We start from the raw sequence: 13113 nt of genomic DNA, 5'->3' as shown, positions 1-13113 counted from the left end.
CCGCAACTGAGTAAGATCCCACCAGACTGGGTTTACTAAACTCCGTGCCCGGCTCGGTTTAATAAGCCTGTGTTGCTGGCGTGGATTCCCCAGGGGGCATTAACCCAGCGAACGTGCCAGCTCCAACATTGGCGATGGTCGATAGGTGGCGAGGGCGCGGGCGCGGGCACGTGATAGGGTGCGCGCACCCAAGGGGGCGGCACTTGCCCAGTGCGCGGCCCCGTGACCGTGCCCGCGCAGGGGGGGGTGTGTGATTATATAACAATAATTACAGGTTCACCGCCAGCTCGGCGATATGAGACCCGAGTGAGCCGGCTCAGCTCAGCGTGTCGGGAGTGAGCAGGTTCCGCAGCCGCGATGGTCGGTAGCCCGAGCCCGGCGGTCACCTGTCTGATTCTGCTGCTGTTCGAGGTAAGGCGACGCCTTGAGAATGTAAATAAACATAGACCGGGGCTTCGAGCATCCCGAACGGGTCACTTTTAAATATAGTGGCCGTTGGCCCAGGGAAACCGAATCGAACCGAGCCGGGCGGCCGGTGTCCGGGGCTCCAGCCGGGGTCCCACCGGGCCCCGGGGGGGGTCCGGCCGGTGTCCGGGGCTCTAGCCGGGGTCCCACCGGGCCCGGGGGGGTCCGGCCGGTGTCCGGGGCTCCAGCCGGGGTCCCACCGGGCCCGGGGGGGGGGGTCCGGCCGGTGTCCGGGGCTCCAGCCGGGGTCCCACCGGGCCCGGGGTCCGGCCGGTGGCCGGGGCTCCAGCCGGGGTCCGGCCGGTGTCCGGGGTTCTAGCCGGGGTCCCGGGGCTCCAGCCGGGGTCCCGCCGGGCCCAGGGGCGGCCGGTGTCCGGGGCTCCGGCCGGATCGAGCCGCTTTAAACGTCCCCCTGTTGTCTGACAGCTGGCCGAGTGCCGGCGGAACAGATGGAGCGCGACCCACTTGTATTTTAACCAAGTCATCCAGGGCCGTGGAGGCAGCAAGACCCGGTAGATACCGTTTCTCAGCATCCATCTCTTATTTCCCACTTTAAAAGGACGCTTGTTCAGTGAAGTCAATAGGTTTGGGAAGAGGGTTATCGGCAGTGATACGGTCAATGACTTAGTGGTGCGATCATGTCATCAGTTGCTATAAATTATGCAAGTTTGTGTCAAAATTGTTCTTTCAAAATAGTACAAGTTGCATCACTTCTAATATCTGTGGTGACCAATATGTAGACTTGGAGCAGTGTTTGTAGTACAGGCAGTTCTAGAAACTCAGTCTGTGTGGAAACTATCCAATGAAGCCATGAGCCACTGAACCCACTGCAATTTCCCAATGGGTCTGGACTTTCTTAACAACTTAACTCTTTACATAAACAAGAAGCTGTTTAATTAAACTGTAAATTAGGCAAACTGATTATAGGGTAAGAAGTTATGTCTGGCTTACCTGGAATTTACTGTTCAAACCCATATTCCTCCATCCTTTTTTAAAATCCGTCTTACTAAAAAAATGCACTAATATACCTAGCTGTGATTGGCCTCGGGTTGTACGCACAAACTTTGAATTGTACAACAACAACTTGCGTTTATACAGTGCCTTTTAATGTAGTAAAACATCCCAAGGTGCTTCACCAGGAGTGTTATCTAGCAAAATTTGACACTTAGCCACATAAGGAGATAGTAGGACAGGTGACCAAAAGCTTGGTCAAAGAGGTAGGTTTTAAGGAGCATCTTAAAGGGAGACAGAGGTTTAGAGAAGGAATTCCACTGCTTAGGGCCTAGGCAGCTGAAGGCACAACCGCCAACGGTGGAGCAGTGAAAATAGGGGACGCGCAAGAGGCCAGAATCGGAGGAGTGCAGAGATCTCAGAGGGTTGGAGGAGGTTATGGAGAAAGGGAGGGGCGAGGTTATGGAGGGATTTGAAAACAAGGATGATAATTCTGAAATCAAGGTATTCCCAGAACGGGAGAGCACACTTTCCAAATGCTGCCCCCTTCTCCATACTGCCGAGAGATGTATTTCTAGGAAGTTCCTCAGTGCATGTATGCTTGCAAAGTTTTGTATTTTTCTGTTTAAACAAATGTGTTTTGGTTAAGTTAAACAGATTTTTACTACCACCACAACTGGCATCACCTAATAGAACATAGAACGGGAATTGAGCCTGAGACCTTCCTAGTTAGTATGGGTCAGATACTCACTGCTTTAATCAGCTGAGCCATCAGGGAGCATTAAAATTATTTTTTGATAAATGGATGGCTACTTTTAAAAAGTTTTTAAAATCCTCATCTTGGGGATACCTCAAGTAATACAAAATATGCTGAGACAGCTGGTTTTGAGCTGAAGCAGTGATAGGAGCTGTTTAGTTGGCTGCAGAGTCCCTGGGTTCACGAAGGGAAAATCAGCATGGTTCTTGCTCCTGGCTGCTGTTCAGTGACACTTGCTGAAAGCGCTCATCAAAGTAGAATGAGGGCAGGATCAGATTGGCAGCAATGGGCTCCATAGGCAGCCTGCTGGGAATCACACATTGGCCACATGAATGAGATATAAGGTGACCAGTGCCCATGGAATGATGGGCCAGATCTTGCTGGAGTGGGGCATCTGGCAGCATGCCCAGTTAGACATTTTCCTGCACCCTTCAGCTCAAAAATTCTTTGTGTAGTAACTCGCTGGAAGTGCGAGCTGATGATGGCATGGTGAGGGTAATCTCCTTAACCAATGAGATTTAAGTATTGAGAAAGAAACAGAGGAATGACTGAGAAGGAGGGTGAATTAGAGTCAAATCAGGTATAGGAAGGAAAAATTGGATTGAGAGAGGAAAAAGTAAGTATAAAATTTGACATTTTTAAAATCTCAAGAACAATTTTCCACCTGAAGGAATGAGACTCCACAGGTTAAATTGTTCAATTTCTAGGCCACAGAACTTGATTGGCACTGCAATAACAATTAACACATCGTTAAAAAGATATTTACATCAATTACCAGACTTAACTTTCTGTGGCGAGTTTAATGGGCAATTAATGTGCAAATCTAGCAAGTTCTTAAAAAAAAATAAAGGGGAGGCTAAAGGCGAGATGCCGCTTGTGCGAAGCAAACGGTGGAGCGTTGTGAATCAACAGGCAAGTTCTGGAGATTCACAACTCAGCGTATTTCTTAACCGCATGACTTGCTGGCCGATTTGCACATTAATAATGGCATGTGTCGATAAGGTGGAGAGGCCCAGGGAGGGAATTCCAGAGATTCGAGTCTAGGTTGTTGAAGGCACGGCCACCAATGATGGAGTGATTAAAATCTGGGATGCACAAGAGGATGAATCAGTGGAGCGCAGAGATCTCGGAGGGTTGTAGGACTGGAGGAGGTTACAGACATAAGGAGGGGCAAGGCCTTGCTGGGATTTGAAAACAAGGATGAGAATTTTAAAATCGAGGCGTTCCTGGACCAGGAGCCAATGTAGGTCAGTGAGCTCGGGTGCTGGGTGAATGGGACATGCTGTGAGTTAGGATACAGGCAGCAGAGTTTTGGATGAGCGCAAGCTTTTGGATGAGCTCAAGCTTATGGAGGGTAGAAGATGGTAGGCCAGCCAGGAAAGCATTGGAACAGTCAAGTCTAGAGGTAACAAAGGCATGGATGAGGGTTTCAGCAGCAGGTGAGCTGAGGCAGGGTGGAGACAGGATGTTACGGAGGTGGAACTAGGTGGTCTTGGTGATGGAGCGGATACGTGGTTGGGGCGCTCATCTGAGTCAAATAGGATACCACGGTTGCGAAGTCTGGTTCAGCCTCCGACGGTGGCCAGGGAAAGAGATGGAGTCGGTGGCTAGGGAAAGGAGTTTGTGGCAGGATAGAGTGGGTGATAAAAAAGGAGGGGGTGTAGCATTATTGGTTAAAGAATCAATTACAGTTGTGAGAAGGGATGATATGCTAAATGGATCATCAATCGAGGCCAAATGGGTTGAGCTAAGAAATAAAAAAGGGGCAGTCACACTACTAGGAGTGTACTTTAGACCCCCGAATTGCGAAAGGGAGATAGAAGAACAAATATGTAGGCAAATTTCTGAGTGCAAAAATAAGAGGGCAATTATACTAAGGGACTTCAACCAGCCTAACATCAACTGGGATTCAAACAGTGTGAGGGGCACAGAGGGTGCAAAATTCTTGTTTGGTGTCCAGGAGAACTTTTTTAGCCAGTACGTGACAAGCCCAACAAGAGGGCCTGTGATTCTAGATTTAGTCCTGGGAAATGAAGATGGGCAAGTGGGTGAAGTGACAGTGGGTGACCATATTGGGGATAGTGACCACAATTCAGTTAGTTTTAGCATTATTATGGAAAAGGACAGAGTTAAATCAGGAGTAAACGTTTTAAATTGGGGGAAGGCAAATTTTACAGAACTAAGAGGTGATTTGGCAGAAGTGGACTGGACACAACTACTTGAGGAGAAATCAGTGGGAGGCACTAAAAAGTGAAATTCTACGGGTACAATGCAGACACATCCCCTCAAAGAAAAAGAATGGTACTGACAAATTTAGAGCCCCCTGGTTGTCTAGAAGTATACGGGGCAAGTTAAAGCAGAAAAAGAAAGCATACGACTGTCATAGAAAGCTAAATACTGCAGAAAGCCTAGATGAGTATAGAAAGTACAGGGATGATGGAAATAAGGAAAGCGAAGAGAAGGCATGAAAAGATATTAGCTAGTAAGATTGGAGAAAATCCAAAGATATTTTATCAATACATTAAGAACAAGAGAATAGCTAAGGAAAAGGGACCTATCAGGGATGATCAGGATAACTTGTGTGTAGAAGCAGAGGATGTGGGTAGGGTTTTAAATGAATATTTTGTCTCCGTATTCACAAAGGAAAGGGATGATCCAGACCTAGTAGTTAAAGAGGAGAGGTGTGAAATATTGGAAAAGGTAAACATAACGAGAGAGGAAGTACTAGAGGGACTGGAATCTTTGAAAGTTGATAAGTCACCAGGGCCAGATAGATTGTTTCCTAGGCTATTGAAGGAAGCCAGTGAGGAAATAGCAGATGCTCTGAGGATCATTTTCCAATCCTCACTAGAAACAGGGGAGGTACTGGAGGACTGCAAACATGGTACCATTGTTTAAAAAGGGTGGTGGGCAAACTATTAGAATCAATACTGAGAGATAGGATAAACTGTCACTTGGAAAGGCGTGGTTTAATCCGGGATAGTCAGCATGGATTTGTTCAGGGAAGGTCATGCCTTACAAATCTGATTGAATTCTTTTGAGGAAGTGACCAGGAGGGTTGATGAGGGTAGTGCAATGGATGTTGTCTACATGGATTTTAATAAGGCATTTGACAAGTCCCACGTGGCAGACTGGTCAGAAAGGTAAAAGCCCATGGGATACAGGGAAATGTGGCGAATTGGATCCAAAATTGGCTCAGTGACAAGAAACAAAGGGTAAAAGTCGATGGATGTCTTAGCCAATGGAAATCCATTTCCAGTGGCGTGCCACAGGGCTCAGTGTTGGGTCCCTTGCTGTTTGTGGTATATATTAATGATTTGGACTTGAATGTAGGGGGCACGATTGGCAAATTTTTAGACAACACAAAAATTGGCCGTGTAGTTGATGGTGAAGAGGATAGCTGTAGCCTCCAAGAAGGTATCAATGGGTTGGTGGAGTGGGCGGATAAGTGGCAAATGGAGTTCAACCCGGAGAAGTGTGAGGTAATGCACTTAGGGAAGGCAAACAGTAAAAGGGAATACACAGTAAACAGGAATATATTGAGAGGGGTAGAGGAAGTGAGAGACCTTGGAGTGCATGTGCACAGGTCCCTGAAGGTGGCAGTACAGGTAGATAAGGTTGTGAAGAAGGCATATGGAATGCTCTTCGTTATTAGTCGAGGTATAGAATACAAAAGCAGGGATGTAATGATGGAACTGTGTAAAACGCTGGTAAGGCCACAGCTGGAGTATTGTGCGCAGTTCTGGTCACCACATTACAGGAAGGACGTAATCGCTCTGGAGAGAGTACAGAGAAGATTTACAAGAATGTTGCCAGGGCTTGAAAATTGCAGCTACGAGGAGAGATTGGATTGGATGGGGTTGTTTTCCTTGGAGCAGAGGAGGCTGAGGGGTGACTTGATTGGGGTTTACAAAATTATGAGGGGCCCAGATAGAGTAGACAGGAAGTACCTGTTTCCCCTAGCAGAGAGTTCAAGAACTAGAGGACATAGATTTAAGCTGATTGGCGGAAGGATTAGAGGGGACAGGAGGAAAAACTTTTTACCCAGAGGGTGGTGGGTGTATGGAATTTGCTGCCCGAATTGGTGTAGAGGCAGGGACCCTCAACTCTTTTTAAAAAGTACCTGGCCCTGCACCAAAAGTGCTGTAAGCTGCAGGGCTACAGACCGGGTGCTGGAAGGTGGGATTAGAATGGGCACCTGGTTGTTCTTCGAGCCGGCGCGGACACGATGGACCGAATGGCCCCCTTCTGTGCTGTATCTTTTCTATAGTTCTATGGTGGTGTGGACCAAAGATAATGGCTTCGGTCTTCCTCATATTTAGTTGGAGGAAATTTCTGCTGGGCATCGTCAGCTTACGTATGGAACCTGACGTTGTGTTTTCGGATGATTTTGCCGAGGGGCAGCATATAGATGAGAAATAGGAGGGGGCCTAGGATAGATCCTTAGGGGACTGCAGAGGTAATGGAGCATAAAGAGAAGCCATTGCAGTTGATTCTCTGGCTACGACTAGATAGATAAGAATGGAACCAGGCGAACGCAGTCCCACCCAGCTGGACAATGGAGGAGAGGTGTTGGAGGAGGATGGTGTGGTCAACCGTGTCAAAGGCTGCAGACAGGTCGAGAAGGGATAGTTTATCACGGTCACAATCACATAGGATGTCATTTGTGACTTTGATAAGAGCCGTTTCAGTGCTGTGGCACGGGCGGAAACCTGATTGTAGTGATTCGAACATGGAGTTGCGGGAAAGATGGGCACGGATTGGGAGGCACCAATACGCTTAAGGACTTTGGAGAGAAAAGGGAAGTTGGAGATGGGGTGGTAGTTTGCAAGGGCAGAAGGGTCAAGGGTGAGTTTTTTGAGGAGGTGGGTGATGATAGTAGATTTGAAGGAGAGGAAACTGTTAACAATATCAGCTAACATGGGGGCCAGGAAGAGAAGTTGGGTTGTCAGCAATTTGGTGGGAATACGGTCAAGGGAGTAGATGGTGGCTCTCATGGTCAAGAGGAGCTTGGAGAGGGCATGAGGGGAGATAGGAGAGAAAGATGCAAATTCAGGGCTAGGACAGGAGGGAACTGTAGAGGAAGTTTGGCTTGGTAGGCTAGGGGAAGGGAGGGAAACGGCAGAGGCAGCTGAACGGATGATCTCAATCTTAGTGACAAAGAAGTTCATGAGATGAGGGCGGAGGAGGTAGGGGAGAGGGGTTTAAGAAGACTGTTCGTAGTGGAGAAGAAATGCCAGGGGTTATCTTTGCATTCCAGGATGATCCTGGAATAGTGAGCAGTTTTGGCAGAGGAGAGCAGGACCCGATAGTGCTTTATGTGGTCCAGTCAGATCTGGCGATGAATGGTTAAACCAGTTGTCCACCATAAACATTCAAGTCTGCGTCCCTTGGACTTAAAGGAGCGGAGATGAGGGTTGTACCAGGGGGAACGACTAGAATGAGAGAGAGTAATAGTTTTAATGGGGACAAGGGCATCCAAGGTGGAGGTGAGGGTGTGTTTTGAGCAAATCGGTAGCTGCAGAAATGTGGTGAATGGAGGGCCAAAGGCTAGACAGTTGGGAATTTGAAAGTGCTGTTCTAAGTGACTTAGGGATGATTTTTTTCCCCGAGGCGAACACAGAAGGAAGTGGGGTTAGGAGGGTGGAGAGGGATACAAGGAAGTGATCAGAGATGGCCTTATCCGTAATTGACATGATGAGAGTGGAGAGGCCGCGTGAGATGGCAAGGTCAAGGGGGTGGCTGTGAATATGGGTAGGGGAGCTTATATGGAGGGAGAGATTAAATGAGGATAGGAGGGCAATGAACTCAGCGGAGAGACCGCATGATGAGTTGAGATGGAGGTTGAAATCACCTGAGGATGAGAAATCGTTCGGTGCTGAGAGAAGAAAGCAGTGAAGATATCTCGTTGAGAAACTTTGCGTGGTACTTGAGTGGGTGGTAGAGAATTAGGGTTTTAAAGGAGAGGTGAAAGGGGTGGAACAAGGTGAGATGCTCAAAGGAGGAGAAGGTGCTAGAGGAGTGAGGAAGAAAGACAGACTTGCATTTATATAGCGTCTTACACGACTTCAGGATGTCCCAAAGCAGTTTACAGTCAATAACTTGGCATCTCCACATTACAGTCAATGAAGTATTTTGAAGTGTAGTCACTGTTGTAATGCAGGAAAGGCAGCAACCAATTTATGCACAGCAAGCTCCCACAAACAGCAATTTGATAATGACCAGATAATCTGTTTGTGATGTTGGTTGAGGGATAAATATTGACCAGGACACCGGGGATAACTCCCCTGCTCGTCTTTGAAATAGTGCTGTGGGATCTTTTACGTCCACCTGAGAGGGCAGAAGGGGCCTCGGTTTAACATCTCATTCGAAAGATGGCACCTCTAAAAATGCAGCATTCCCTCACTACTGCACTGGAGTGTCAGCCTAGATTTTGTGCTGAAGTCTCTGAAGTGGGACTTGAACCCATGCTGTACTGACTCAGGCAACTACTAACTGAGCCACAGCTGACACTAGGGGAACACCAAGGCGTGATTTGGTGATAAGAGCCACACCGCCACTGCAGCGCTCTGGGCAGGGCAAGTGGTGGAAGATATAGCCAGGCGGGGAGGCTTCATTAGGGGTGAAGGTGTCATCACCTATCGGCCAGGTTTCTGTGAAGGCCATGATGTCAATGCAATCATCCACAATAAGCCCGTGGATGGCAAGGGCCTTGTTCACAAATGAACGGACATTCTGGAGGGAGAGGGGCAGTGATAGCTGATCTGGCAGAGTCCACAGGGTCAGCGCTGGGAGGGGTGAGTGGGATGGGAAGGAGATTGGCAAGATTTGCCCCCAGCGGGTACGCTGGGTGGAAAGGTCGGTGAGAGAGTGGGATGGAGCAGTTGGGGTTGTTGCTTGTAAGGAGGCAGCAACGAGTGCCTTTGTGGGCCTTTTGGAGGATGCCAAGGGAGGCACAGAGGGAAGCTGTAGGCTTATCTAATAAAATTGGAGCTAAGCTATTCAGTAGTGAAATCAGGAAGCACTTTTTCACACAAAGGATCGTAGAAATCTGGAGCACTCTTTCTCTCTCTTTCCGCCCCCGCCAAAATAAAAGGCTATATATATTACGTCAATTGGAGCTTTCAAGACTGAGATAGATAGATTTTTGTTAGGTGAGGGATATGGAGTTGAGGTGCAGATCAGCCATGATCTAATTGAATGGCAGAGCAGGCTCGAGGGGCTGAATGGCCTACACCTGTTCCTTATGGTACTATGTTCCCAGTCCTGCTGTATGCTGGCATGGGCTGCTTCGTTATTGAATTAGTTATGGATGGAGTTAAACACTGGAATTATCAATGAACAGCCCCAAACCCAACCATATGATGGACGGTCATTGATGAAGCAGCTGAAGATGGTTGGGCCCAGGAGAAACTCCTGCAGCAGTGATTGGGGCTGCAATTAGTGGCCTCCAATAATCATGACCACCATCTTTTTGTGTCAGGTATGATACCAACGGTTGAAGTGCTTTGCCCTTGATCTCCATTGATATCAATTTTGCTCAGGTTCCTTGTTGCCATACTTGGTCAAATGTTGTTTTGATGTCACACCTCTCGTTTGGCAATTAACTCTTGTAATCATGTCTGAATCAATGCTGTTATGAGATCTGGAGCTGAGTGCTGCCAGTGGAACCCAAACTGAACATTGGAGAGCAGATTTTTCACAAGTAGCTGTTGCTTAATCGCACTTTTGATTAATCATTCCATCAGGAGGATAGGGTAGATAATAGGCAGGAAAAGTAGGAGGATGAGGAAAATACTAGACTGCCTGTAATTGGAGATTTGAGTTTTTCCACTTCAAGTCTACTTCTAGATACCAGATTTAAATTAAATAACGACAATGCAAGGACAGAATACTCACCTGAAGATAAAGATCTTGTTATCTTCAGACATGCAGCCAAAGCCTTATGACTGATAGCCAAGTGAGGAAAGTCACCCATTGTTCGGGATAAGGGAAATTTCATAACATTGTTGCTTGATACAGAACACCTAACAGGTCATCTTTCAGCTTATCAGCAACTCTTTTAAAGAGTTTGTTTTATTTTTTTCTCAGAATTTGCAACTTTTTTTGAGAAATTAGAGTATTGCCTTCAGTAAATCAAATTTGAACAATACTGGTCCGACTAGAATGAGCTGCTTTTTTTTCTAATGTAGTTGGAAAATTCTGACTAAAAAGAAGCTCAGAGTAAATGTTTTGCTTCTGTGCTCCTGGTGGAGCCGTACCTGTTGGGAGTGCGTATTGGAAAATAATGTGGCTGCAGCCCGAATGAAAAATCAAGGTCTGTGCCTGCCATGATTTTCTGATGTGCATTCCTGGACTAGTGTTGTTGAAGCATTCATTGGGCTATGGGAAATTTGTGACTTGTTCAAAGATACCCCAATACTATTTCTCCAGGATTTTAATGTTGCATAGTTATGTTGCAAACTTAGCAGCAGTGCAGAAACATTTTTCCCATTGATGCTGTGGAGAAGTTTTCTTCGTGCACTGTGCAGCAAAATCATAAACAAGTTAGTTCTAAGTAGATTTACGATTTTGTTACGAAGGAAATCTTTATGTTTGCGATAGGGTAGTTTAAAAATTTCACTGGCAGTTGGAGGCTGCACCACTGAGCTCTGCCCATATGTGGGCAGATGCAGGGCTTTGCATCTCCTGATTAGAGAATGGTATGGGTGGGCATATAATTGCAATGTCACACACCCCATTTGCAAAAATGGCAATAAATAAGCAAGATATTTGCATTTCAGCCTCTTTTATGCTATCTGAGGAGGGAGTAGAGAAATTGGATGGGATTAAAAATAAATAGAAAGGAGGTGTTAACTTTGAGTGATGCCAACGTATTTAACAAGTCACCCGGTCCAGATGGGAAGCATCCTAGGTTGCTGATGGAAGCAAGGGTGGAGATAGCAGAAGCTCTGACCACAATCTTTCAATCCTCCTTGGATATGGGAGTGGAACTAGAGAACTGGAGGATTGCAAATGTTGCAACCCTGTTCAAAAAAGGGAAGAGGGATAAACTTCGTTAGACTGATTGGCCTGTAGTTACGTCAGTGGTGGGAAAACTACTGGACACCATTATCAGGGACAAAATTAATTCTCACTTGGAGAAGCATGGGTTAATAAGGTACAGCCAGCACAGAGTTGTTAAAGGCAAATCGTGTCTGACTAACCTGATTGAGTTCTTTGCAGTAACAGAGTGGGTTGATGAAGGTAGCGCGGTAGATGTATATATGAACTTTCAAAAGGCATTAGATAAAGTACCACATAACAGACTTATTCGGAAAATAGAAGCACATGGTATTAAAGGGACGGTGATAACTTTGGTACGTAATTGGCTATGGGATAGGAGGCAGAGAGTAGAGGTGAGCGGATGTTTTTCTGACTGGAGAGAAGTATACAGTGGGATCCCCCAGGGGTCGGTAATGGGACCATTGCTTTTCTTGTTATAGATAATTGACCTGGACTTGGGTATAGGGAGTACAATTTCAAAGTTTGTGGATGATACAAAACTTGGCAATGTAGTAAATAGTAAGCAGGATAGTAATAGACTTCAGGAGGCCATAGACAGACTGGTGAAATGGGCAGACACATGGCAGATGCAATTTAATGTGGATAAGTGTGAAGTGATGCACTTTGGGAGGAACAACATGGAGAAGCAGCATAATCTAAATGGTACTATTTTGAGGGGGGTGCAAGAGCAGAGGGACCTGGGGGTGCATGTTCACAAATCTTTGAAGGTGGCAGGGCAAGTTGATAAGATGGTTAAGAAAGCGTATGGGATATTTGACTTTGTAAATAGGGGCAAAAACGAAGGAGTCATGCTAAACCTTTTACAAATCACTAGTTAGGCCTCAGGAATATTCTGTACATTTCTGGGCTCCACACTTTAGGAAGAATGTCAAGGCCTTGGAGAGGGTACAGAGGAGGTTTACCAGGATGATATCAGGGATGAGGGACTTTAGTTATGTGGAGAGATTAGAGAAGCTGGGATTGTTCACCTTAGAGCAGAGAAGGTTAAGGAGAGACCTCCATAAAGGTATTCAAAATTGAGGGGTTTTGATAGACCACGTAGGGAAAAACTGTGTTGCTTCTGGCAAGTGGGTCAGAAACCAGAGGCCATAGATTTAAAATAATTAGCAAAAGAACCAGAGGAGAAATAAGGAGAAATTTTTTCAGAGTTGTCTGCTCCGGATCTTAACTACATGAAAGGTGGGGGAAGCAAAATCCATAGGAACTTTCAATAGGCAATTGGATATGTACTTGAAGAGGACTAATTTGCAGGGTTAGGGGGAAAAAGCTGGAGTATGGGTCTAAATTGGACAGCTTTCAAAGAGCTAGCACAAAAACGATGGGCCAAATGGTGCTGTAAGATTCTATATCAAAAGAGAAGTCCAGGTGATCTGTCCTCCCCATCCCCAGCCATGGGTCTCTTGGGGGTGCTGCCATCCCCACATCTATCTTGCTTTTAGCCCCTGCTGTCTGACTTATAAAAAGGTGGGCTTTGGATTTCCCAGTAATCTACAATGCTAATGCTGCTTTATGATTGGCCAACATGAGACAAGAGGGAGGAACTCTGAATCTACTCTAATTTATCCCTCCTAATTTCATTTGTAGATTATTTCTTGATAATCTTGTGGGAGACATGTCTTCATAAATTCTGTTCGCAGTTTAATGTTGTAGCTACAGCTCCATATTAGCAACGTGGCAGGGACCTAATGAAAATTACACGTTGGCATCGGAAATAGGTTGTTGTCAGCTTTGGAACATCTGAAGCTTGTACTGTGCAGATTTGAAGCAAGTAAATTTGTTGTAATACCGCTGAACTGTTGAAAGATTCTCAGATAAATAGTGTGGAAAATGACGGATATCTGGATTTGAATGGCAAGACTGTAATTTGAGGTATT

The 13113-nt window shown here is 46.2% G+C and overlaps 1 protein-coding gene across 1 annotated transcript in view; it reads left to right on the top strand.

Annotated features, from left to right (window-relative positions):
- The first annotated feature begins 227 nt into the window (after positions 1–227).
- vopp1b (VOPP1 WW domain binding protein b) overlaps positions 228–13113 on the top strand; it is a 58347-nt gene continuing 45461 nt past the window's right edge. Inside the window, exon 1 of the mRNA XM_068005781.1 lies at positions 228–411. Coding sequence (XP_067861882.1) covers positions 358–411 — 54 coding nt within the window. The 5' untranslated portion in view covers positions 228–357. The remainder of the gene's footprint in view (positions 412–13113) is intronic.

This window comes from Heptranchias perlo, chromosome 2, assembly GCF_035084215.1.
Source record: "Heptranchias perlo isolate sHepPer1 chromosome 2, sHepPer1.hap1, whole genome shotgun sequence".
In the NCBI taxonomy this organism is placed as follows: domain Eukaryota; kingdom Metazoa; phylum Chordata; class Chondrichthyes; order Hexanchiformes; family Hexanchidae; genus Heptranchias; species Heptranchias perlo.
This window is presented reverse-complemented; position numbering and strand designations above follow the sequence as displayed.